This window comes from Peromyscus eremicus, chromosome 14, assembly GCF_949786415.1.
Source record: "Peromyscus eremicus chromosome 14, PerEre_H2_v1, whole genome shotgun sequence".
Classification (NCBI taxonomy): domain Eukaryota; kingdom Metazoa; phylum Chordata; class Mammalia; order Rodentia; family Cricetidae; genus Peromyscus; species Peromyscus eremicus.
In genome coordinates, this window is record NC_081430.1 from 24,659,087 (window position 1) to 24,684,006 (window position 24,920).

General features: G+C 43.9%; 1 protein-coding gene across 4 annotated transcripts in view; it reads right to left on the minus strand.

The window, feature by feature from the left end:
* Positions 1-388: 388 nt before the first annotated feature.
* Baz1a (bromodomain adjacent to zinc finger domain 1A) overlaps positions 389-24,920 on the minus strand; it is an 85,474-nt gene continuing 60,942 nt past the window's right edge. For 2 of the 4 annotated variants that reach the window (XM_059279479.1, XM_059279481.1), the window contains 11 exons: positions 23,496-24,095; positions 22,026-22,189; positions 20,731-20,882; positions 18,337-18,485; positions 13,679-13,768; positions 9,847-10,094; positions 9,529-9,764; positions 7,669-8,141; positions 4,915-5,057; positions 1,794-1,881; positions 389-1,306 (listed from right to left, as the gene is read on the minus strand). In XM_059279479.1, coding sequence (XP_059135462.1) covers positions 1,113-1,306; positions 1,794-1,881; positions 4,915-5,057; positions 7,669-8,141; positions 9,529-9,764; positions 9,847-10,094; positions 13,679-13,768; positions 18,337-18,485; positions 20,731-20,882; positions 22,026-22,189; positions 23,496-24,095 — 2,537 coding nt within the window. In that variant the 3' untranslated portion in view covers positions 389-1,112. The remainder of the gene's footprint in view (positions 1,307-1,793; positions 1,882-4,914; positions 5,058-7,668; positions 8,142-9,528; positions 9,765-9,846; positions 10,095-13,678; positions 13,769-18,336; positions 18,486-20,730; positions 20,883-22,025; positions 22,190-23,495; positions 24,096-24,920) is intronic. The other 2 variants (XM_059279480.1, XM_059279482.1) reach the window with 1 other exon arrangement.

The window sequence follows — 24,920 nt, forward strand, 5'->3', positions numbered from 1 at the left end:
TCCCTAAATCAGGAAGGGTGAGGCTCTTGGCTCTGACCTCTTGGCTTTCTTCTCTGAATCGGCTCTGTGTTTTTTTGTCTGATAAAACCGTTGGCTACATTTACACTGATTCAGGGATCCTCTAGGTCCTTAAAGGCGTACACCACCACTGCCACGCACTTGCTATGGCTCTAATAGCTCTGACCCCAGGCAACTTTATTTACCACCACAGGTACATGCCTGCAATCTTACCTCTTAATGAGAGGATGTGCAAGAATATTACTGCCACCAACTGGAGGCATCTTCCTCCCAGACAATGAAACACTGTCTGCATGGTTTCTATGATCTGTATGTATTAATATATAAAATTCTGATTTCAATTTGAAAGAACTTCAGAATTCAGAAAACATGAAAAAATGTATCATTTTATTTGTACACTTAGAAAAGTTGTACACAGAAACTTATCATTTGTAAAACTGGGGAACTGTTGAGGAGAGAGGGACATTTGTTTTTATTTTTAAATCATTAAGAATGTTTGAGAAATAAAACAAAACATAGTAAAATGTTAAAAAAATTAAAGAACATTTTCCAAGTATAAATTTTATAAATACAAAACAAATTCACAAATGACTCTGAATGCTAAAATAAATATCTAGTTCATAAATTCCGGCGGCACTGGCTACAGCAGTCAGGGATAGAAAACTGGGTTCACTCATGTGTAGTGTTGCAACAGTGTGCTCATTAAACAAGTCTCCAGACACACGCTCTCTACACTGTTCAAGGAGCCTCGTCTGTGTGGATAAATCCTAAAAGGTCAATGGCAAAATAAATCATAGATCAGAAAATATTTTCCAGGATACCTGAACACATGAATGATCTCAAAATGTACAAAACCTCTGTAAACCAGTACTATATCCAATACATCTATTAAACTTAGTAGATATGAACAAAAACTGTAGCAAAGGAAATCTTTCCTACATTCTCCTGAGTGCTTAACATTAACGTTGAGAATATAGTGCAGGCCACACTCGGATGTGGTCGACCAGCTGTTATTGCTTTAGAGCATGATTTAATGTTCCATTTTTATGAACGATTCATGTTTTTCTTCTCATACAGCCTGGAGAAGGACACAACTAGACCCGTGACTTTTTCGCAGCTAGCATGCTAACATGGTCCACATTACTGGAGGAGACATGGAGTCCAAGCTTTTGAGCTTGACTGTGAAAAAACGCTTGAAGTCGAGTCCCAGCTTTCGCTTCACTTGTGTTCCGAGGGTTGTACTCAAAGCAGTTTGAAAACATCAACTCAATGTCGTCAATGAACTCAGCTAGAAGAGAAAAACAAACAAGATTAGGAATAAAACTTCACACATCAGAAGCACACTTTGTACACTAGAAAACGAAGTAAAAAAACGGAAGCCAGAAGAGAAGAGACCCTGACAAGGCAGCAGAACTCAGGCTCAAAATTGTTCAGTTATAAATACTGTAAAGCTGTTTGGGGGAAACTCTGGCTTATGTACATCATGTATTTACAAAGATCTTGGCTGGAGAGATAGGGCACTTAATTGACGTGTCATGAGACCCTATGTTCAATCTCCAGCATCAAAAAACCAAAGGACAGTTCTTCCAAGACTGTAAATGTCTCTGCCTACTTAACTCAGGCCAACTTCCATCTCAGGGGGACTGATAAGCATGCGAGGGACCGACCGCATGGGCCGCCATCCACCCAACTACACTAACGTACAACATTTAAAACAAAATAAAAATAGCATCATCTCTTCAACAAAAACGATAAAAGGAAAACATGTTACTCACATGCTAATTTATATTCACATTTATTTACTTTTTCTCGAATTATATTTAAGGCAATGGGCTTCTTAATGATGTCATAGTAGTCTGGGACCTGTAAAAAGATTATTGGACATAATGGTTAAATGAATTTTATAGCTGGAAAGCAACTTAATCTCAATTTATGAATACTATTATTCCATTAAAATGTCATATTTTGAGTAATTATAATGATGTAGAAACTTGTTTGATAGATATCATAAATGTAATTTATTGTGAAAAGTAAAAAATAAGTTTTACTCATGGTTTTCTCTATAAGCTGGTAATATATGACCATTTTTTTTTTTTTTTTCCTTTTCTTTGGTTTTCGAGACAGGGTCTCTCTATGTAACGGCCCTGGCCGTCCTGGAACTCACTCTGTAGACCAGGCTGGCCTCGAACTCACCTCAGAGATCCGCCTGCCCCTGCCTCCCGAGTGCTGGGATTATCGGCGTGGCCGCCACCGCCCGGCTCACCTCTGCTCCTCTTGGAGCTGGAGATACAGGCCCGACTGCAGACCGTCACTGACTTTGAACCTCAGGTTCGCACAGCAGATGCTCTTAACCACTGAACCACCTCTCCAGCCCTGTCACTCATTCATTCAGAAATCTTTACTACATACACAGGGCAAGTGAAGTCTTGTTATGTAACTGTGCCGAAGCCTCTACTTCTATCCATTCCCTACATCATCATCATCATCATCATCATCACCATCATCCCTAGGCATTTAACTACAGTCCCTTCACCCTGAAACTTAGCACTCCCTCAAGCCCTTAATTTCTCTTTCTAGGGTGGCCTCTAACTCACAACTCTTAGTATCCCAAGCATGTACCACTCTGGCTCTTATTATTTAAATTTCATTGTGTATGTTCTTGTACTCAGCATGTCTCATTTCTTAGCACTGAAATCAAGGCATTTTCAGTCCCATATAACATTTCTTTTTTTTTTTTTTTTTTTGGTTTTTCGAGACAGGGTTTCTCTGTGTAGGTTTGCACCTTTCCTGGAACTCACTTTGTAGCCCAGGCTGGCCTCGAACTCACAGAGATCCGCCTGTCTCTGCCTCCGAGTGCTGGGATTAAAGGCGTGCGCCACCATCGCCCGGTCCCATATAACATTTCTAATACTGGCTACTCTCTTCCCTGAAAATTCTCAACCAACATCCTTTTTCTCTTTCTACTTCTAAAATGTTATTATAACTTTAAAAAATATTTATTATGTTAATTTGTATGCCTGAGTACGCTTATGCATGAGAGGGCACTGATTCCCTGGAGCTGGAGTTATAGGCCGTTGTGAGTCGCCAGATGTGAGCGCTGGAGCTGTTCTCTCATCCTCAAGAGCAGCAAGGCCCTTAAGTGCCCAGCCATCTCTCAGCCCTGACTTTGGAAAAAAGGCTTATTGATTTATTTGGATTTGGTTAAGACAGGGTTTCTCTGTGTAGCTCCACCTGCCTCTGCCTCCTCGGTGCTGGGATTAAAGAAAGGTCTGTGCCCCCAATAGCTGGCTATTATTTTTATATTATGTGTTGTGTATGAGTGTGTGTGTGTGTGTGTGTGTGTGTATACCACGTGCATGCCTGGTGCCTGTGGAAGCCAGAAGTGAGTTAGATCATTGGAACTGCAGTTACAGATGGTTCTAACCTGCCACATGGGTGCTGGGAACCAAACCTGGTCCTCTGGAAGTGCTCTTAACTACTGAGCTATGCCTCCAGCTCTGCTACTGTAATTTCTGTTACAGTACTATAACATTACCCTACCATTGTTATTACAGCAAGTCACATTCTGTCCAGATGGAAATGCAGCACCATCTCATCCCCAAGTTAGACTGGCCACCGCCTCTCACATCAGTGTGGTCTTCAGACAGGACCACAGCTTCACCTTGGGGACTTTGTCAGGACGCAAATCAATGGCTGGGAATCAACCCCGACCATTTAATTAAAGAAAAAAATTCGGAGGTGGGACCCAAGTATGTTTGCTTGTTTTGTGAGACAGGGTCTCACTACATAGCGCTGGCTGTTCTGGAACTCACTATGTAGATCAGGCTGGCCTCAAACTCAGAGATCTGCTTGCCTAGGCCTCCCCAGTTGTTGGGAGAATTCCTGCAGAGCTATACCTGGTTGACTCCAGTATTAGCACCTAGCCTTAACCTGCCTTTTGTCTCCCAGTACCCTCCATGAGAATCTTGTCTGAGAACGGGCACAAAGCCTATGCAAATTTGAAGAAGAACCCAGAACACCGCAGGTACTCTTCAGCTGAGAATTTGCATTTAGCATTGTCTTGTTGGGAAGCTTAGATGAGAGGTGTCTGTGTTGCTAAAAGGTGTAAAATCGGGGAACAATAAAAGGCCCCTTCGCTAAGCTAAGCTACAGTGGACCAGTCTGTAGAGAGGAATTCCCCCACTACAGCTGGAAAAGGCTAGAATAATCTGAGGTGTCTATGTCTCTAGATTCCATGAACACCTACACCCGACATACAACACCAGTGTTGAGATCCAAGGCTCGCACATATGGCTCTCAGGTATGTTTTAATATGCCCTCTAAAACAATTCTGAGGCATACTGTAGTTTGATAACTAATTTAACATATAAGATATTTATTAATGATATTTAGTTGGATTCATTCAATGAATACTTATATAAAATGAAAAATTATTTTAAGACAATGTCATCATTATAAAGAATCAGCTATGGGGCTGGAGAGATGACTCAGTGGTTTAGAGTATTTACTGCTCTCACAGAGGATCTGGATTCAAGTTCTCGGCACACACATGGGGATCTGATGCCCTCTTCTGGCCTTTGCAGGCACTGCACACACATGGTACATAGCCACACAAATACTTATAAACACTAAAAATAAATCCTAAGCGTCCGAGACCAGCCTGGCCACTAGACCTCGTTTAAGAACACAAAAATAGCAGGCACTAAAAAGGCAGTGCTGTGCAGCCTCAGTTTTGTCCAGAACAGAGAGCAACCTTCTAACCATGGGCTTTGGGGAAGGATTCAGCACAGAACAGGTGTTTTGATAACTTCAGTTTCCACAAAGATTACAACATATGATATAAATGTAAATCAGGCAATATGTGGGCATATTTTATAAAGTCTAGTAGAATATTACCTGGATTTTAGAAACAAGTTTCAAAAAGGGCCAGCTATCATCATGGCGTACCAATTCCACAACAAGTTGTTCAAAGGCAGACAGTTCGTGGACACCTCCTTGTCGGCCGGAACTTCTTCGATTCAGTGGTACAGGAGACGACTCTGGATAGACAGACAGACATTTTAGGCAGTATCAAAGCAAAATAGCGATTTTTCAAGAGCAAATGCACTTTACACTGAGATTTTTGCTTTTCACATCTCTGTGGTGTGAATGTATGTGCACATGCCTGCACGTGTGTGTACAGGTGCACAGGTCAGCTACCTGTGGAGGCCTGCGGTTTCTATCGGTAAGCATATCCTATGGCTCTTCCATCTTATTCACTGAGGCAGGGGTTCTAAATCACCTTGAGCTCACTGACATGGCTACCCACTCTTGGAGTTAGCTTATCCTAGCTCCCTTGTGTTGTCCCTCTGGGGCTCGAGTTACAGGTGAGCCTGCCACCCCACTGGTGAGTTCTGAACTCCTGAGGCTAAGGCTTGGATTTTAAGCACTGCAGGCCGAGCTACCTCTGCAGCCCAATTAACTTATTCTGAAAGACATGGAAATCTGGGCCAAATGCTCATAATTTCCTTTTGATCTTCAAGGTTTTTAGGTTTTCACTCAATTTTACTAAAAATATCTTCAAATTGTAAAAACTTCAAACTAAGCATTCTCTAACAGCTCCTAAAACATATCTTGAAGACAGCAAGTTTTGACAGGGTAATCGTGGTGTACTCATGCAATCTCAGCACTCAGGAGATACAGTCAAGTGAATCTCTGGGCGTTCCAGGCCAGATAGGGCTACTGTCTCAAAAAACAAAACCAAACATCAACAACAAAACACTGAACCGGTCCACTGAAAATCTAGGGTCCACTGTGGTTCATAGATGGACTCAGGTGTTTAAATCCCCTGCAGTGTCAATTCACACACTCCTCATCATCGCAGGTTTGCTTGTGACAGTAACCAAAAAACAAGTTGTACAGAATTAGCGCTTTTGATTTACTTTTGTTACATCTGTCACATTTATTATGTGTGTGCGCGCGCGTGTGTGCACGTGCCCCTCCCCTGCCGTGCAGTGGGCACGTGGAGGCTGTTTGCTCACACGTGGTTCGGGATTGAATTTGGGTTGCCAGCTTGCCAACAAGCACCTTTCTCCACTGAGCCATCCCACCAGCCCCTTTCCTGAAGAATTTGTAAAATACAAACATCAGCAGTCACTTCTGCAGCACATACACTAAAATTGAAACAATACAGAGATTAGCCCGTGCTGGGCAAGGATGACACCATTTTGTGGAGCATTCTATAGAGGTTTTAGTTTGTTTACTTTGGAGACAGTTTCACTATGTATCTCTGGCCGGCTGGAACTCCACATGTAGAAGAGGCTGCTGGCCCTAAAGGAGAGATCCACCTGCCTCTGTCTCGTGTGTGCTGGGATAAAATGTGTACATTACCACACCAGGCTCTTTCCTATTGAAAGAAGTGAGTTCCTCAAGTATCTTCTAGTTCAAAGTGACAAAAGGATAATAGAAGTTATACTGTATCTCCTTGGTGCAAGTCATTTCCAATCTCTCTCCCCAAAACAATCTGATGGCTCTGAAAACAGATTCTACACGGCCCCATACACCAGCCTCCCACCAATGAACTCCCTGATTCAGGCATGCTTACTGAATTCCACAATGCAACTACGTAACTTCTTTAAAAACAACCACCCCAGATCTTCGGGTGGGTGACATTCAAGGGTAAAAACACTAGCCTTCCTTCCAGGAGACCAAGCATCCACACTGAGGCTCACAACCATTTGTAACTGCCCGTTCAGGAGATCTGATGCCTTCTCTTATGGCTTCCTCTGTCACCATGCATGCATGGGATACACATGTAGCCAAAACACCCCTAACACATAAACTAAAATTATAAAAACTTTAAAAGTTTTGTTACTACAAACATAAAGAGGAAATGGGATAAAAACATAAGGAACTAGTAATCTGGATGTGGTGGGCATGCCTGCATGCAATCCAAGGCCAACCTGGGCTATAAACTGTTTTAGGTCTTGGACTACACTGAAGATAAAGAGGGATAGGGACAGCATGGTGGCGCACACCTTTAACCCCAGCACTCAGGAGGCAAAGGCAGGCACATCTCTGTGAGTTCGAGGACAGCCTGGTCTACAAAGTGAGTTCTAGGACAGCTAGAGCTAAATAAAGAAACCCTGTCTCAAAAAACCAAAACCAAGCAAACAATACTTCACCACTCCCCTCAAGGAATCAAAAAACCAAAACCAACCAACCAACTAAAAAAACTTCACCACTCCCCTCGAGGAATCCTAGGACACCCGTAAAAGGTGGCTTACAACTGCCTATAATCTCAGTCCCAGGGGATCCAAGACTCTGCCCTCAGCAGGCACCTATGTATGTTTTTGTTTTTATGAACTACTAAAGGCTAATGGGACAGCTCTCTGGTCAAGCGCGTGCCCTGCAAACATGAGGATCTCAGTCTGATCGCAGGCACTCACGTAAAAAGCCAGGTGCTTCCTCTGGTACACACACACACACACACACACACATGCACGCTGTCCCGGGCCGGCAGAGACCACTGGTGTGCTTTGACTCTACCCAGCAGTGGTGGCCTGATCACTGGAGAATGATCAGGATGCTGTGTGTGTCATAGAACAGCTTTGAAAAGGTGACCACGACTCAGCTGTCTTAGGGAAGGAAGCATATGGCTGGACGTCATACCTGTAGACTGTCTCTTCCTGCCTCTTCTCTTAGAGTCACTGTCCTGCAGAGAATGGCCTGTGGCCGCATTTAAAGGGGTCAACTGTCCGCTTGACCGGGCCGTGCTGACTCTGAAGTTGGTGAAGCTGGGGCTGTGGTCGGGGGTGTTATCAGCACTCTTGCGTACTTTGCGTTTTCCACGAGGACTCAGCAGTTCCACAAACACGTCCGCTTGCAGCGCCCCAGGACTGTGGCGGGTGGACCGACTAGCAATCCTTAAAGAGCGCGCTTCTGTAGGAGGCGCAGATCTGATTTTCCTCAGGCTCCTGCTGGCTGCAGTCTTAGAAGCAGCAGTAGTTTTGGGTGTGCTCTGCTGACTCCTTGAAGGGTACCTTCCAGGCTCCTGTCGCTGGCTGCGGCTTGAGAAAGAAGAGCTAAGTCTCCCTCTTGTTTTGATCGGCAATCTAACTTGTGGTCTTCCTCGTTTGGGTGGGCTATAAATATCGTTAGAAAACACAATTATTGTACAGAACGATAAGCAGATAGTTACTTGTACTAAATTACTCTCGAATGACTGAACCTTATCCTATAGTCCTATAGTCAGTTCTTACGTTTAGAGACAAACTCTCATGGAAATCTAAACTGTACTTTCCCGTGTTTCTCTGAAACAATAGAGGACATTTATTTTCTAGGTAACTAGGACAGCATCATGAAAATCAAGTTCTGAATTGTGATAAACTGACAAGATCCTCAGGCATGGCAATGATGACAGCCCAGGCCAATAACCTTGACCGTAGAAGAGAGGAGGACCGAACTTGCAGAGTCTCCCTCCATGCCGTCACCATCCACACAGGCAACGGGCGATTCTGCCAATGGCTGATACTGAGTAGCCTCCAACTTGTGTTCATGAGGACCAAGTCCAGAACCTCTTTATTACCTTCTGCTTCTGACTGGAAATACTGCTCTCTTCTTTATGTTTTGAGACAGGGTCTCTCACTAAAGCTGGAACCGGCTAACTAGACTAGGCTGGCTAGCCAGCAAGCCTCTGGGCTCTTCCTTTCTCCACACCCCAATCCCAGGGCTGGGGTAACAGGTGTGTGCTGCCACAGCCTGCTTTATGTGGGTGCTGGGGACCCAAACTTGGGTCCTCACACTTGCATAGCTCCCAGTTCACTGATGAAGCCATCCATCTTCCCAGGCTCCCCAGATTCTTTATTGTTACACTTAATATGATATAATATGGTAAATGGCATCTGCTAGCTGGTACTCTCAAAAAACAAATATATAAAATGGGGAGGAAAAGTGGTAGAGAGAGGAGAACAAAGAATCCAATACGACTTCCTCTCTTTGTGACTATATCTAGGCCTACTGACAGAGAGAACCAGTGGACAGAAGTATCCAGTTCTAAAATGTCTGCCTACTAGATCTATCTATGTAGCAGGTATGACTGCCTTCATTTTAGTCCTGAAAGAAAAGGTCATACTGGGTGGAATGGCACACTTCTGTAATCTGAGCACTTAGGAGGCTAAGGCAGGATTATTATTACCTCAAGGTTGAGGCTAGCCTGAGCTACAGTGTAAGACTGTTTAAGGGGAGACTACCCCAGTGTTATCCAGGGGAAATGTCCAGTTTTCGAACCCATGCAGTGCCTTGAGTGACAGCTTGCTAAGTCTCCGAGGAGTTGTTAATGGGGCAAGAGCACACAGACACAACAATGTGGACTGCTTAGATTAACCCCTGGGAAATGTTCCGAAACAGTGATAATGCAGGAAAAGCACAGGTAGTTTCAGACACGTTAGTTTTACAACAGTTATGGCCCCAACTATTCTGTGTGGGTCTCAGAGTCACAGGCTAGTCACCCTCACCCTGCGAACGACTCACCTGAGCTCCTCCTCCTCTTCAGAGTACTCTTCGTCTTGGTCTACCTCATATTCTTCCTCCTCACTTTGGCCCTCTTCTTCATCATCATCGTCGTCATCATCGACGTCGTCCTCCTCTTCCATACTCTCTTCCAGCTCTTCGTCACTTTCCAAGGACGGTCTCTGCCTAGAGGAAAGTCTCCTGGAACGCTGCTTTGGCCGACATTCTGGACAAAACCAATCTCCTTCAGGAACGGTCTGAACAAACCACAGAAACGGCCATTATCACCCGGTCAAGCTCTCCACTCCAAGGTGGTAACAGGAGCAGAAGATCAACTACCTTAAGCTTGGGTCGGACGCAGTAGGTGTGGTGGCCGCGGTCACAGCCGTCACACAGCACCATGTTTTCAGCGTCCCCCTTTTTCCGGCAGATCTTGCAACGTGCGTTCAGTATAGATTTCGACCACATCACACTTCGATCCAAGGTTGACAAATGAAGGAAGACTTGGGACAGGCTGGCAGAGGAAAGGAGAGACTCTCTCCAACGGTCCAGGACAGTCTTATAAGAGCGTCCGCTGTCACTGCCATCTTAAATGAGAGGGAAAGTGATTACGTTCCTGGGCGAACATAAGTGTCTCCTAGAACTACGTTGTTTGGCAGTTTAAACAGTTTTAATTTCATGTTCTTTCTTATGTTTGTCAAAAAGACTATGCTTAATATTGAAAACTAGATAGAATTCCATGTAATCCCAGCACTTGGGAGACCAAGGCCAGAGAAGTGCTGTGATTCTGAAACCAGCCTGGACTATGCAATGACTTCCAGGTCAGTCTGGGTCACAAGAGAACGAGGCTGTTCACCCCCTAACTGCCCACACCTAATGCTACATTAAAGAACATAAGGGGTAACTTAAATCCACAAACTGAAGGCTTGAGGATTTTAATAGTTAAAACAGAAAAGAATTTAGGCAATCTGTTCCCAATCTAGTCTTTGTATCGAATCTTGATCTAATTTAAAACTGGTTAAATAAAATAAGTTACTCTTCCTTTGGATCAAGTATGTTATTTTCTCATTGCCAGAAGAATGATTGACTGTTTTCTAATTTCAATATCAAGCACATGAAGTTTCTTTGGAGCTGATGGTACATGTTCTGAAATTAGGTCAAGGGTGCTGGCTCAGTGTGTCCCTGAGAATTAATATAACTAAACACCACTGTGTAGTATACTTTGGAAAGTTTACCATAGTAAGACTGTTAGTAGTCCTGCAAGAGACTGAGGCAAGAGGTTCACTCATAGGCCAGCCTGGGCAACATACTTTGCCCTATCTCAAAACAAAAAAACATGCCCCCAATGTAAACCAACCAGGCAAACAACCAAAGAAACAAAACAATGAAAATCCAGGCCAGCAGCCAGGCGGTGGTGGCACACACCTTCAATCCCAGCACTCGGGAGGCAGAGCCAAGTGGATCTCTGTGAGTTCGAGGCCAGCCTGGTCTAAAGAGCGAGATCCAGGCCAGGCACCAAAACCACATAGAGAAACTCTGTCTCGAAAAACAAAACAAAAAAGAAAAGAAAATCCAGGCCAGCAAGATAGTACAATGGTAAATGTGCTTGCCACGCCAGCCTGATGACCTAAGCTGGATCCTGGGACGCAGAGTGGAAGGAAGAACAATGCAGTGTCCTCTGACTTTCCTACCATGCTGTGGTGCACATGTGTGAGTGCACCCTCCCCCACAGTAATACTAATTAAAACAAACCAAACTGAACATCAAGAAAAACCAAAGCCCCAAGTGTCTGAATGAAGAGCTCAAAGTAGAATGCTTGCTTTGCATTGCAGTCCTGGGTTTTCCACTCCCAGCAATACACATCCACAGACCACCTAACCAAAAACCTGCACAGTTTTATTGTGGAAATAAAATATTGTGAAAACTAGCAGAATGAAACAAATAAAGAACTCAAATATTAGACTATATAAAAGATAAAAAATTACTTAAAATATAGGTAAGAGTTTAAATCCGGCATTCCTTTCTCAGAACCCTTCCCACCCGAGTTCTTTCTTATTTTCCCTTACTAGACCGACATTTACTCTGCTCACTTAAAAACAGCAGATCAGGAAGTGAGTGTGTGGTTCCATGGGAGACCATGTGTCTACCAGGCATCAAGTCTTGGGTTTGATCCCCAGTGTAACTAAAACAACAGAGAAACAAGAGCTAGAGAGCACTTCTAAGTGTTAACAGAAATTAGTAACTCAGTGGGAGAAGAAGAAAAAAAAATGAATAGGTAAATCAAATGACTCTCTTTTTTGGGTTTTCAAGACAGGGTTTCTCTGTGTAACAGCTTTGGCTGTCCTGGAACTCACAGAGATTCATCTGCTTCTGCCTTCCAAGTGCTGGGCTTAAAGGCCTGGGTTATCAGCACTGCCAGAGGAATCAAATGACTCTTAACGACTCTTCAAAACTAGAGAAAATGAAGTGGGTACTAAGGGCAGCATTTTCCCATCTTCCTCTTTCCCCTTACCTAGTGTTGCTGGAGACCAGACCGTGGACTTTATGCACACTACCAAACTACTCTAAGCCCAAACTAGCTCACACCCGAAGGAACCTTTTGTAGACAGTATATATAAACTAGCTGAATTCTGCATTCCTATGTGAGCTCATCTCTACCTTTGGGGTATGTAATCTACTAAAACACACTGGCTTTTCCTCCGCCCCTCACTCTGTGTTTCTGTCTTGACTTTGTTAAAAGGATTCAGGGGAAGCTCTGGCATGAACGGTAACGCCTCCAAGGAAGGACCAGCAAGCACCACTGATGAAAAGATCAGCAAGAAATCTTTCCGGACAAATCTGGACACCAATCCTTATTTGGCAATGGCAAGAAATAAGGTTGAAGAATGGCCAACATGTTAGAGTGGAAGACAGGTCACTTATGAGAAGTCCTTACAGTCTTGGGAAGCAGTAGCAGTGATTTAGTTCATGGGCTGGTGAAACTTTGTTTGTTTGCTTGTTTTTAGAGACAGGGTTCTCTGTGTTACAGCTCTGGCTGGCCTCGAACTCACAGAGATCCGCCTGCCTCTGCCTCTCGAGTGCTGGGATTAAAGGTGTGTGCACCACCACCACCTGGCTACCTTTTTTTTTTTTTTTTTAAAGATAAAGTAGCTCAGGCTGGCCTCAAATTTAGTATCTTCTCAACTCAGCCTCCTAAATGCTGGGATTCAGGCATGAACCACCACTCCTGGCTTAGTGTGGATCAATCCCAGTTCTAGGGCAGCCAAAGTAGGTTAGAAGTTCTGTCATTTTTGCCTACACAGCAAGACTGAGATCAGTTATGCCAGGTTAGCACTGGGATTACTGGCCCACACCACTCTCCTATTTTTACATGAGTGCCAGAGATCCAAACTATCTCCTCCACCCCATCCCCACCCCTTTGTGGAGATGGGGTCTCCTATGGCCCAGGGTGGTCTCAACTTCCCTACATATTGTAGGAGGCCCCCACTCCTAAGTGCTGGATCACAGCTGCACACAAACTTGCCTCCTTCACTAGCCTCAACAAGCCAACTCCACCTCATCTGTTCTCTAGGCTGCACACCTGTCAAGGGCAGTATAACGTGTTTCTCTTGTCCTCCATTTTGCCGGTCTGGGTAAGCTCAAAAATTGTTAGCAAAAATGCTTTTATACCAAGATTCCCTATAGTTCCCTTGATGTTAGTAGGAGAAAACATGCTGTGAGTGTTTTATGTGAAACAAGTAAACAGAAGTTCCATTTGCTGGATCTTTGGACCCAGAGCTGAGTATACGAAGATGTACTTTGCACACGCCAACTTAAAAGAGCTGTGAGGGGCGGACAAGACGGCTCAGTAGGCAGAGAGAGGCACTTGCCGCCAAGCTTGATACCCAACCTCCATCCCGGGGACCCCAGGGAACACCCCCCCAGCTGTCCCTTGACATCTCTCCACGTACCACAGCATGCACGTGCACGCACAGGCACACCCCCAAAACAAGCTTGATTAGCCCAAGTGTAGGATGCAGAGGCAAATGGTAAGATGGCAGAAGCCCATTCCCTTCCAAATATTAACTTCACGATTTTCCTTCAGAACTAAGTATGTACATTAGTACTCAGCAACACAGAGTAAATGGTTCTTATAAGACACAACGATTTCTGTAAAAAGTTGAAAATTTACCATCTCTCACACTAGATTGATCGTCCTCTCTCTTTTTCTTGTTCTTTTTTTTTCTAGCTCCCTTTTGATCTTTATTAATTTCTGTGTTACCTAATTTCAAATTGACAAAGTTAGTTGACAATTTCTATTACAGCTTAAGGATTTAACCATAAGCATGACATTATGATGGAATTACCAACCTAAACAAATAATTCTCACATCATCTCATCTAAGACAATTGATTGAACATGATTCTCTCCCCAAAATTAAAAAATAAAAAGCCCATAAGCCTATTTTTATCAGTGCAATTAACCACAATCAAACGGGTGTACGCTCTCTCTCTCTCTCCTTTTTGGTGCTAGAGATTGGAGTCCAGAGCCTCACACGTACCAGGCAAGCACTCCATCACTGAGCTACATTCCCAGCCCTGGCTGGCCTGGAACTCACTATGTAAGCCAGGCTGCCTGAACTCAGAGACCCTCTTACCTCTGCCTGCTTAATGCCCAGCCTCCCTCTCTCCTTCTACCTTGAGGGCTCTGAGGACCAAACGCAGGTCGATGGGCTGGCACAGCACTGCCATACCTGCTGTGCCAGCCTCTGGTCTCTATTTTAAATTTTATTTTGAATGTCAGGTGTGCAGTGTACTTGGGAGGCTGAGGCAACAGACTGCTACAAGTTCAAGTCCAGCTCAGAATACACAGCAAGACCCTGTATTTCCAGAACCACTACCTAAAAAATTATTCTGAGAGCCCAGACTGGTTTGGAATTTGTGATTCTCCTGCCTCAGCCTCCAGAATAGCTGTAGGGAAGGAGAAAACCCTGAGTGAATGTGTACTGTTGACATGAGCATGGCCATACCAAGGACTCCAGTGCCTCAGTCCCACAGGTAAGGCTAACAATGGCAAAGTATTCCTTGGGAGTCCTAGTGGGAGGATGAATATGTACTAGTAACTGGAGGCCCGCCTCCAATGTTTCCAGCCTGAGGCTGCTGGACTAGAGACTTCCTACTGAGACTAGCTAACACCACCCCCTCCTCCACCCCAGCTGTACTTAATAAGCAGGTGAGGCTCCCGATTGCTGGTGGTGGAAGGTGCTCTCCATCAGGGGTAGCACACCCACTGGATCCCAGCTTCCTTGTATGTATGTCTATGTGTGGGGTTCTAGGACCCAGGGCAAGCAGGATGCAGTAACAGCTAAGATCACAGATGTGTGATCCCATGCCTGGTGAGATTTTCTGCTTTAAGAAACTAATGTAAGTCTAGACAGCGAAAAAACCAAAATAACAACAACAACAACAACAACAACAACAACAACAACAAACCGCTAAAGTTAAACTGGAAAAACTTGTATGGCTAATTTCCTATGCTGAAATATTAGAAGAATGTAGTGTGTATTCTCTCTCAGACATTCACAAAATGGAACCTCCTTTCTCGCTTCCAAATTCCCTGTATTCCTCTCCGCCCAGGCTGGCTTTGAACTCCAAAGCCACTTGCTTCTTCCTCCCGAGTGCTGGGATTACAGGCACGCTCTCTGCCACTGAACTAGTGCTCAGCTTTTGAGCTTCATTTACTTAAGATCTCAAATTAAGCTGGGCGGTGGTGGCGCACGCCTTTAATCCCAGCACTCGGGAGGTAGAGGCAGGAGGATCTCTGTGAGTTCGAGGACAGCCTGGGCTACCGAGTGAGTTCCAGGAAAGGCGCAAAGCTACACAGAAGAAACTCTGTCTCGAAAAACCAAAAAGATCTCAAATTAAACTGGTTTCTTTTAGCTCTTAGGATGAAATGTAAGTTCTGAAATGGCTATATGTAAACGGGCTTAAGGAGTGCTGTGGCCCTCACCTAACCACCAGCTGACCTTTTTCTTGGCCTCGACCTTTACTAAAAGGTACAGATGGAAAAACAGGCCAAACAACTAGTTGATTGCTGTGAGTTCAAAGTCCACCTTTGAACTTATAAGCAGCTTTTTTTCTTGGAGGTTTTCAAGGCTAGCCTCAAGAAGATTGGGGGCTCCTCTTTCATCTCTATCTTAGTTTGGGGTGACCAAACCTTTATGGGATACAAGGACCCCACAACTTAGGAGGCAGTGGGTGGGGATCTCTGGGCTCGGCAGGGAGATTATTCTCCCGTTCTCCACTTTCACAGGACAAGTTCAACTCCATCCCTGCTGTTGTCCTTGATGGACATGCCATGGCCTGGCATCTCCAGTATCTGGGGTCTCCCCTGCAGCTGAGGCTCGGCCTCCCCAGGGACTCTGAACTGCTAGGCCTCAGCGGCTCTCCATGACTCCCTCAAGTTTGCATCTTCCAAGCCTTCTACACACTGCCAAGTTCTGCTGCCAGCTTGAGATACAGCTTATCTGGACACAGCCTCTGTGTGCTGACCTGAGGAAATACTTCCCTACTGGCCGCCTGATATGGAGACATCATTTTTACCTCAGTGGCGCTCGTCTCTTACTGATCACTTGATTCTTCAGGGTCAGTTCATCAGCACACACGCGTTTAGTCCACAATACCACACATAACCACTATGCCAAGTGTCAAGACAATCTTTGCCTCCCTCTGAACCTCAGCCACGACTCCATTGTCTGTCTTTCCTCTCAGCGTTCTTATCTTCTAAACCCCCACTAGAAAAGCCAGTACGTTCTGAGCACAGGCTAAGCAAATACTACAACCCCAGACCGTGTTCCTGCTCTCCTCCAAACCCCCTTAATTTCCTCCCATCCCCATCAACACCTCTCCCCTCCACCAGTTTCTTTCTTTCTTTCCCAGGCTCATTGACTTTTGGTTTGACTTTGTGATCCATTTCTTCTAACTCGGGACATTTGTGTGACCACTGGATTCCCACAACCCACTGGAGCCTGCCTGGCGGGCACACAGCTGAAGGCCATTATTTTAGCTCTCTTGAATCTACCAATAACAAACAGTTCAGTGAGAGTCCATTATCTTGCAAGTGATCCATATAAACTGGGGTAGCGCCTGAGCTTTCTTTTTTGATAAGCCAATTCAAAGGAATATGAGGAACTTTTGGTCTGATGGTACAGGCCTGTAATACCAGCTGGTAGGGCACCTAAGGCAGGAGGAACAACAAGTTCAAGGCCTGCCTGGGCTACAGAAGAGTTCAGGAGACATCTCAATGGCAGTGTCTGGCTAACGTGTGGAGCCCTACACTCAACCCTCAGGACCAAAGCCCAGCAAACCCAAACGTGCCATGACAATGGGGACTAAAAGGCCTTAACAACCACACTGCCAACGTGATGTGCTTTATTTAACTTCTAGTAGAACTATCCAGAGGTTTATAACAATGTGATGTCAGCTATAACTTCTTCAATCTAAAGACAGTTTATGAATAGATTCATTCTGAAACTGTCTATGCAGTGGTTCTCAACCTGTGGGTTGCAGCCTCCTCTTTGGGGGTCGAATGACTCTCTCACAGGGGTTACTAAGACCACCAGAAAGCACAGATATTTAGTTATGAATAGCAACAAAAATAATTTTATGATTAGGGGTCACACAACTTGAGGAACTGTATTAAATGGTCACAGCATTAGGAGAACCACTGGTCTATAGGAATTTAAAATTTTATTTATTTTTATGTGATTGAGTGTTTGTCTACATGTATGAATGTATGTGTACCACATGCACTCCTGGTGCCCACAGAGGCTAGGAGGGGGGGCTGGGAACCAAACCTCCTCACATTAATATCAATTATTTAAGAAATTCAATTTATGTTGCTCTTTCCAATGAGATCAGGAAGGTATGGTTTTTATCTCCTCCATAACCCCAATGAAATATATATATATATATATATATATATAAAAAATTTAAATTGAAGACAAGGTCTCACTACGCAGCTCTGACTGGCCTAGAACTGGTTGTGTAGACCAGGTTGGCCTTAAACTCAAGAGATCCACCTGCCTCTGTCTCCTGAGTGCTGGGATTAAAGGTGTGCATTATCATATCTGACTAACACGATGAATTAACTTAAAGTCTGAAGAAGACAAATTTGAAATTCATATTTTCTGAAGACATACTAATTAGGTTCTTAGGCTGGCCCTAAAAGGCCTATTAATTACATAAATAGCCCAAAACAGTAGCTAGTATTATTTCTTTCATTCTAACTACAAACTGTAGCTCAGTAATAGTTTGCCTACCAGGCATGAAGTTCTGGGTACAATCCCCACCACACACACACACACACACACACACACACACACACACACACACACAGTAGAACAAATCATCATCTATAGTCCTAACACTTTATATTTCTAACTTAACATTTCTTGGGTAATACATATTTTTAAAATAAATCTTCAGGTGATGAAGATTTAAATCAGTAACAAAAAAATTTAAGTCACTTAAAAAATGCTGTCTTTTATATAATTTATATTATTTCAAGTCTAGATAATAGAGTTTGACAGTATTTTTAAAACATCACACAAAAATAAATAGTTTTTTTAAAAACATTCACTAGAACAATGCTTAGAATAAGCCAGGAAGCAGTACCTATGCATTATTTAAAATACATCTTACCTGAAAAGCTCATCTTTTAAAAATGAAGAACAATTTCAAGCTCATTCTATGAAGCCTATCATTTTCATTATGTCAGCCCATAAAGTTCCAATGAGGTAATTTCTATAACTGAAATGTAACTAGTATTCTGGACTAAGAAGATACTCACCAAGCGGAGCCTTGAGGAATCGCCGTTCGATGCCCTGCTCTATCTGGAAGAGGGCCATGGCCAGATAATGAACCACACTGCTCACCGACTGTGGTGTACTGCTGTTGGTGGAGACGGCACTTGGGGTTTCTGTTTTAACCCCCAAAAGTCTACAATTAAAATAAAAACAGTTTATGTTGAAACTTGGACCTACTCACTCTTGCAAAGTTGATTTGTGTGTGTGCATGCATGCTCACACCACAGCACTTGGGTGAACGAATACCAAGGTTCACTGAGGACAGAAGGGCACCCAGTCAAGGAGGGAAGGCTTCTGGGAAAAACTGAGAGCTGAGGGCGGCAGACCTCCAGCCTATGGATCTTGGGGCAGTTTATCATTATTGCCCTGCTTCAGCTACTGGGTAAGAACCTTGTAACTTCCCTTCCTCAGGAGATGTCAACCTCCAGACTTCTAACTCCGCGGTGTAGAACCGTCACTCACAAAAGCCTCTGCACATCAGCTTCCCAAAAGAAAACTTCCTACAGTACTTTGTTTGTTTGGTTTTGGTTTTCTGACACAGGGCTTCTCTGTGTAACAGCCCAGGCTGTCCTGGAACTCACTCTGTAGACCAGGCTGGCCTGGAACTCACAGAGATCCGCCTGCCTCTGCCTCCCGAGTGCTGGGATTAAAGGTGTGCGCTACCACCGCCTGGCTGCACTTATTTTTAAAGTGTGTGTGTGTGTGTGTGTGTGTGTGTGTGTGTGTGTGTATTTCTGGGGAGCAAGTTGAGCATCTCAGGTATGCTAGGCAAATATTCCACAACTGAGCTACATCCTAGCCCACCTCAGAATTTACTCACTTATTGAGTGAGTTTGTGTATATTGTGTGAATGTCCTCTGTTGTAAAATATTATTAAATAACAAATAGTGCACACCTTTAATCCCAGCACTCAGGAGGCAGAGGCAGGCGGATCTTTGTGAGTTCAAGGACAGCCTGGGCTACAGAGTTCCAGGACAGGCACAAAGCTACACAGAGAAACCCTGTCTTGAGAAAAAACAAACAAAAAACAAACAAACAAAAAACCAAACCAAACCAAACCAAAACTAAAAAAAAAAAACCCCAAAAACAAACAATAAGAGATGTTTGTCAGTCCCTAGGGAAAGGCTCCCACTGGCCACAACGGGAAGCTGTCACACTAGACTAATCAACTGTCATTTAGGTGTGGGACAACACTAAACACGGCAATCTTCATCCCAGTCCTTAGGAAGGAGGCCATCTCTTGATGTAGCTACAAGGGCCGGGAGGTGGTGGTGGCACGCTGTAGTGGAATAGTTTTTTAAGGTGTGTTACTTTTTATGTTGCATTTGTTTAACTCTGTGAACTGTGTTACTTCACCTGTCTAAAACACGTGATGGTCTAATAAAGAGCTGGACAGACAATAGCAAGGCAGGAGAAAGGATACGCAGGACTGGCAGGCAGAGAGAATATATAGAAGGAGAAAACTGGGAGGAGCAAAGAAGAAGGAGCCAGAGAAGGAGGAGGACTCCAGGGGCCGGCCACAAAGCTACACAGCCAGCCGCAGAGTAAGAAAGAAAGGTATACAAAAATAGAGAAAGGTAAAAGCCCAGAGGCAAAAGACAGTTAAAGATAAGAAAAGCCGGCAAGAAACAAGCCAAGCTAAGTTCGGGCATTTATAATAAAGAATAAGCCTCCATGGTATTATGGGAACACATTACTCCTAAGAAGTATTCCTTATATGGTAATATTAATTTATGTACATTCTAAAACAGATGAACCAAAAGGCATCTAAGAAAATATGTTTACTGCACTCAGGAGGCCAAGGCAAGGATCCCTCTTGTTTTCTGCCTGCTGTGTACTGTGTACTGTGTACTGGTCTATAAGTTTCTGGCCAGTTCTTCTGTACCCATTTCTGTCTCCACACAGGGGACTGGGATTAGAGATACATGGCACTGTCTCTAATGGTTCTGGGGTACAAACTCAGGCTATCAGGCTTGTTTCTGGGGTACAAACTCAGGTTATCAGGCTTGTTTCTGGGGTACAAACTCAGGTTATCAGGCTTGTACTGCAAACAAGCACTTTCACCTGCCATGCAAGCAGGAGGACCACAGTTCAGATCTGCAGCACCCACATCAAAAGGAAGACATGGCAGCAGTAGACAGGTAAGGCCTGCAGCTCACTGCCTGGCTAGCCTGGCTGGATTAGTGAATTCTAGACTCAAGAAGAGGCCCAGCCTTAGTGAAGGATAGGAGACATGGAGACATGGACTCCTGCTCTCCACACATGTGAACGCCTGCCCCCAACAGTAGTAACAGAATGAAAGTAAACATTTCCAAACAACCCAAACAGACTACAGGGGCAGGCAGGGACTGACGATGACTTCAGAGAAGCCTTTGTACCTGTCTCTCACTACGACCCTTGCTTGTTCAATTTCCATCTCCTCTACATCTTCATTCACAGTTTTAATTACTCCATTTTCTTTGTTTTCCTCACTTAACAGCTCATATCGTCCATTTTCTAAGGCTGATCTCCAGACGTGTCGATCTGTAACCTGTAAAGAAACCCAAATTTATTAACTCTGAATTATGGGAACACATTACTCCTAAGAGGTATTCCTTCTACTGTAATATTAATTTATGTGCATTCTAGAACAGATGAACCAAAAGGCATCTAAGAAAACACGTTTACTGCACTCAGGAGGCCGAGGCAAGAGGACTAGCAGGAGAGCTACGGTTACAACAATAATTAACTCAAAACCAATATAATAATAATAAAAGGTTACAAATTATGAAATGAAATTTATATAATTCATAGATGAAAGCTTTAATACTTTAGTCTATTTTAAAAAATCATAATATATGTGGGTGTGAGAGGGAAAAAGAGGGAGGGAGGGAGAGGGAAGGAGAGAGGGAGAGAGGGAGAGGGAGAGAGAGACAGAGACAGAGACAGAGAGAGAAACCCAAACTGGCTTTGAATTCATGGTGATCCTCCTGCTTCAACCTCTAAAGTGCTGGGATTATAGGTGTGAGCCACCATACACAACTTTATCATCAATTTTTTTGTTGTTTTTTTCAAACAGGCACTCTCCATGTTGCTCTGGCTTGTCCTGGAGCTCACTCTGTAGACCAGGCTGGCCTCAAACTCACAGAGATTCACCTGCCTCAGCCTCCCAAGTGCTGGGATTAAAGGCATGTGTCACTATGCTTAGCTATAAACAATTTTTTAAAATTTAAGCGTACAAGTGTTTCATCTGTATATAAGTGTATGCACCATTTAAATGTCTGATGGCCATGGTGAGCAGAAGAGAGTTAGGTCCTCTGGGAACAGAGTTACAGAAGGCTGTGAGCTACCACTGATTACACCCAGGTAAAAAATGACAAATGATGGCGAAGGACATGAGCAGAGCATATGTAACAGGCATGATGGTGAGAGCCTGTAACTCCAGCACGCAGATGGAGAGTTCCAGGCTACAGTGTTAGACCATCAGCTGGAAATGCACTTCCCTGGAGTCACCGCTCGGTATGTATGAGGCCCCATTAGTTGGGGGACAATCAACTGACCTGACTAAGCAGAGAAGGCAGGAGTTGGTTAAGGAAGAAAATATCCTTATATATTTCAACATCTGATGAAAATATAAAACATCTAGAAATATTTACACATACTAGCTAAGCTATAAACATCAGGAGGGACAAACCTTGATTGCTCCTAATGTCCCTTGATAGATTCTGTCTTCAATATCCAAGAGAAAGTCTCTGAGCCGCAGCTCCAGCTGTCTCTCTGCAGACATCTGTGATGTGTCCCATGCATTGGAAGATCGTCCCCGAGAAGAAATAGGCTTGCTATCAGCTTGAGGTTTGTCTGAAATAACCATCAAATATCTCTTATGTTAGGACTTTCTCCGTAAAAAGAAGACATGACATGATTTTGAGAAAATCGACAAGAAAGCACCACAAATCCTCAATAGCAACAACCATAAATCTGGGAAAGGGTTTCTGTTGCAGTGATAAACACCATGGCCAACAGCAGCTTGGGGAGGAAAGGGGTTATTTCAGCTTACAACTATCAGGTCAGGAACCTGGAGGTAGGAACTGAAGCAGAAGCCACGGAAGACTGCTGCTTGTTGGCTTGCTCCTCGTGATTTGCTTAACCTGTTTTTTATACCCTCCAGGACCAGCTGCCTAGGCATGGCACTTCCCGCAGTGAGATGGGCCCTCCCACATCAATCATCAACCAAGAAGCCCTACAGCCTTCCCTACAGGCCAATCCCATGGAGGCAAGACTTTTTCTGCCGATGACTCTAACTTGTATCAGGTGGACATGAAACTAGCCATCACATTGTATCCAGACCATACAAAGAACTCTTACAATAAAGACATCTAACACACATAAATAGAAATAGTTATATAATAGACACAAAAAGATAAATAATCCATTTACTGGGCAAAAAATTTGCAGACATTTCTTTAAAGGAAAATATACAAATGGATCCTCCCCAGTGAGGCTTCACACCCCTTAGGATGGCTGAAATAGAACGTTAGATAGCTTACAAGCAAGTAGAGAAACTAGAACCTTCATATACCATGGGTGGGTAGATAAATGTGTAGCTGCTTTGGGAAACATGTTAATTAGCAGTTCCTGGAGTATTAAAGTTATTACGTGACAAAGTAATTTTACACCTACCTGGGTCGCTTTCCCTCAAGTTGTTTTGTTACAATAATGCAAAGCTGAGTAATACAAGTAGTCGGTCCAGGGACAAGGAATGGGAAAGAAGACCTGCTTACACTGTAGACGGTTCCTCATGATCCAAGCAACATAAAGACATTTTGTGAACCTTGTCTGTATAAAGAACTCTATGCCCACACTATAATTTGCAAACTCAAAGCAGGCCAAAATGAAACCTATATTTTAACATATCTGTAACAGCTTGATCTAGATTTAATCCTCAATGATTAGGAATATAGGAAGATAAAAAGGAAAAAAAAAATCCCACAATGGTTTATTGAAATTTTACTGAAAGCTGGGCATGGTGGCACTCCCAGCACTTGGGAGGCAGAGGCAGACAGATCTCCACAGTTTCAAGGCCAGCCTGTTTTACAGTGAGTTCCAGGACAGCCTGGGATATGCAAGGAGAACTCCAAAACAAAACAAACAAACAAGAATTTACCTGAAAAGTGGAATTTCTCTTCGGAAAAGTGGGCCAGCTGCGCGCATATCCTGCTCTTCTCCTGCAGCAGGGTGTCCTTTAAGGCACTTTCTCTGTGCCCTCTGGAGTTGAGGGCATCGATAAGCTGGTCCAGCTGCTCCCGAGAGCTGTAAAAGCCCCACCGATTTGGCTTACGCACTGGTTTTGGCAGCAGTACAGAATTGTCGAATGGACCTTGGTCAAGGCTGGAGGTAGATTCAGACATGAAGGACTCTTCAGTTTTAACAGACACCTGAGGATCATGAGACTGTGCACTATTATGAAATGATGAAGGTCTAGGCAACAGCATGTCTTCAGTGAGACCTGAAAAATCCTCTTCTATAAACAAACCAGGAATAGAAGGGAAAATCCAGTACCGCCTGTACATGCGGTCTCGCCCCAAAGGGAAGATATTGGTACAGGCGATGGCACTCTGGATCTTGTCGAGGAGTTCTTTCTCTTTCTGCTGCTGCTCCTGCCTCACGGCTTCCTCTGCGTCCGCGGGAAGAGGCTCCTGCTTTATACAGCAGCTGATCTCTTCCTGCTTCACACACTGCTTAACTCCATTTTGTCCCGCTTTCCCTGTGTTGAAATAAAATGGTTCATTAGATCTTATTTATTTTGTTTCTCTGGATTTTGTTGCTGTTATTGTTTGAGACAGGCCCATTATATAGACCTGGCTGTCCTGGAGCTCAGAGATCTACCTGCCTTGAGCTCTTAAAGGACTCTGCCATCATACTCAGCTTCATTATATTTTACATTTTCACTAAACAAATATGAGACATGCCAGGCTGTGGTAACGGCAACTTAGGAGACAGAGGCAGAGGAATCTTTGCATTTGAAGCCAGTCTGGTCTACAGAATAAGTTCCAGGACAGCCAGGGATACACAGGGATACCCTGTCCTGAAACAACAGAGGGAAAAAAAAAAAGAAAAGAAAGGAAAGGAAAGGAAAGGAAAGGAAAGGAAAGGAAAGGAAAGGAAAGGAAATACGAGACACTGAGACACAGAGCTAACCAGAATTTACTGTGTTATGGACTGAACGTGTTTTTCAGATCCACAGACTGAAGCCCAGGCCCTCACAGTGGCTGTATTTGAAGCCGGGGCCTTAACTGACCAGAATCTGGGTGCTCAGAATAGGACACACTAGACCTCCTCCTCTTGGGCATGTGGAGAGTAAGTTGTGTAAAGACACAAGGAGAGATCTTTGTGTGCAGGCCTGCACATTGCTTTAACACATTATAAAGTAAAAACGAGTAAAACCAGATTCAATAAAACTTGCTAACTAAAATTGGAAGTTACTCAGAAGGCAGAGATAGGTGAGGCTAGCCTGGTCTACACAGTGAGTTTCAAGCCAGCCAGGGCTACAAAGTGAGACCCTGTCTCAAACTGCCACCAACCTCTCAAA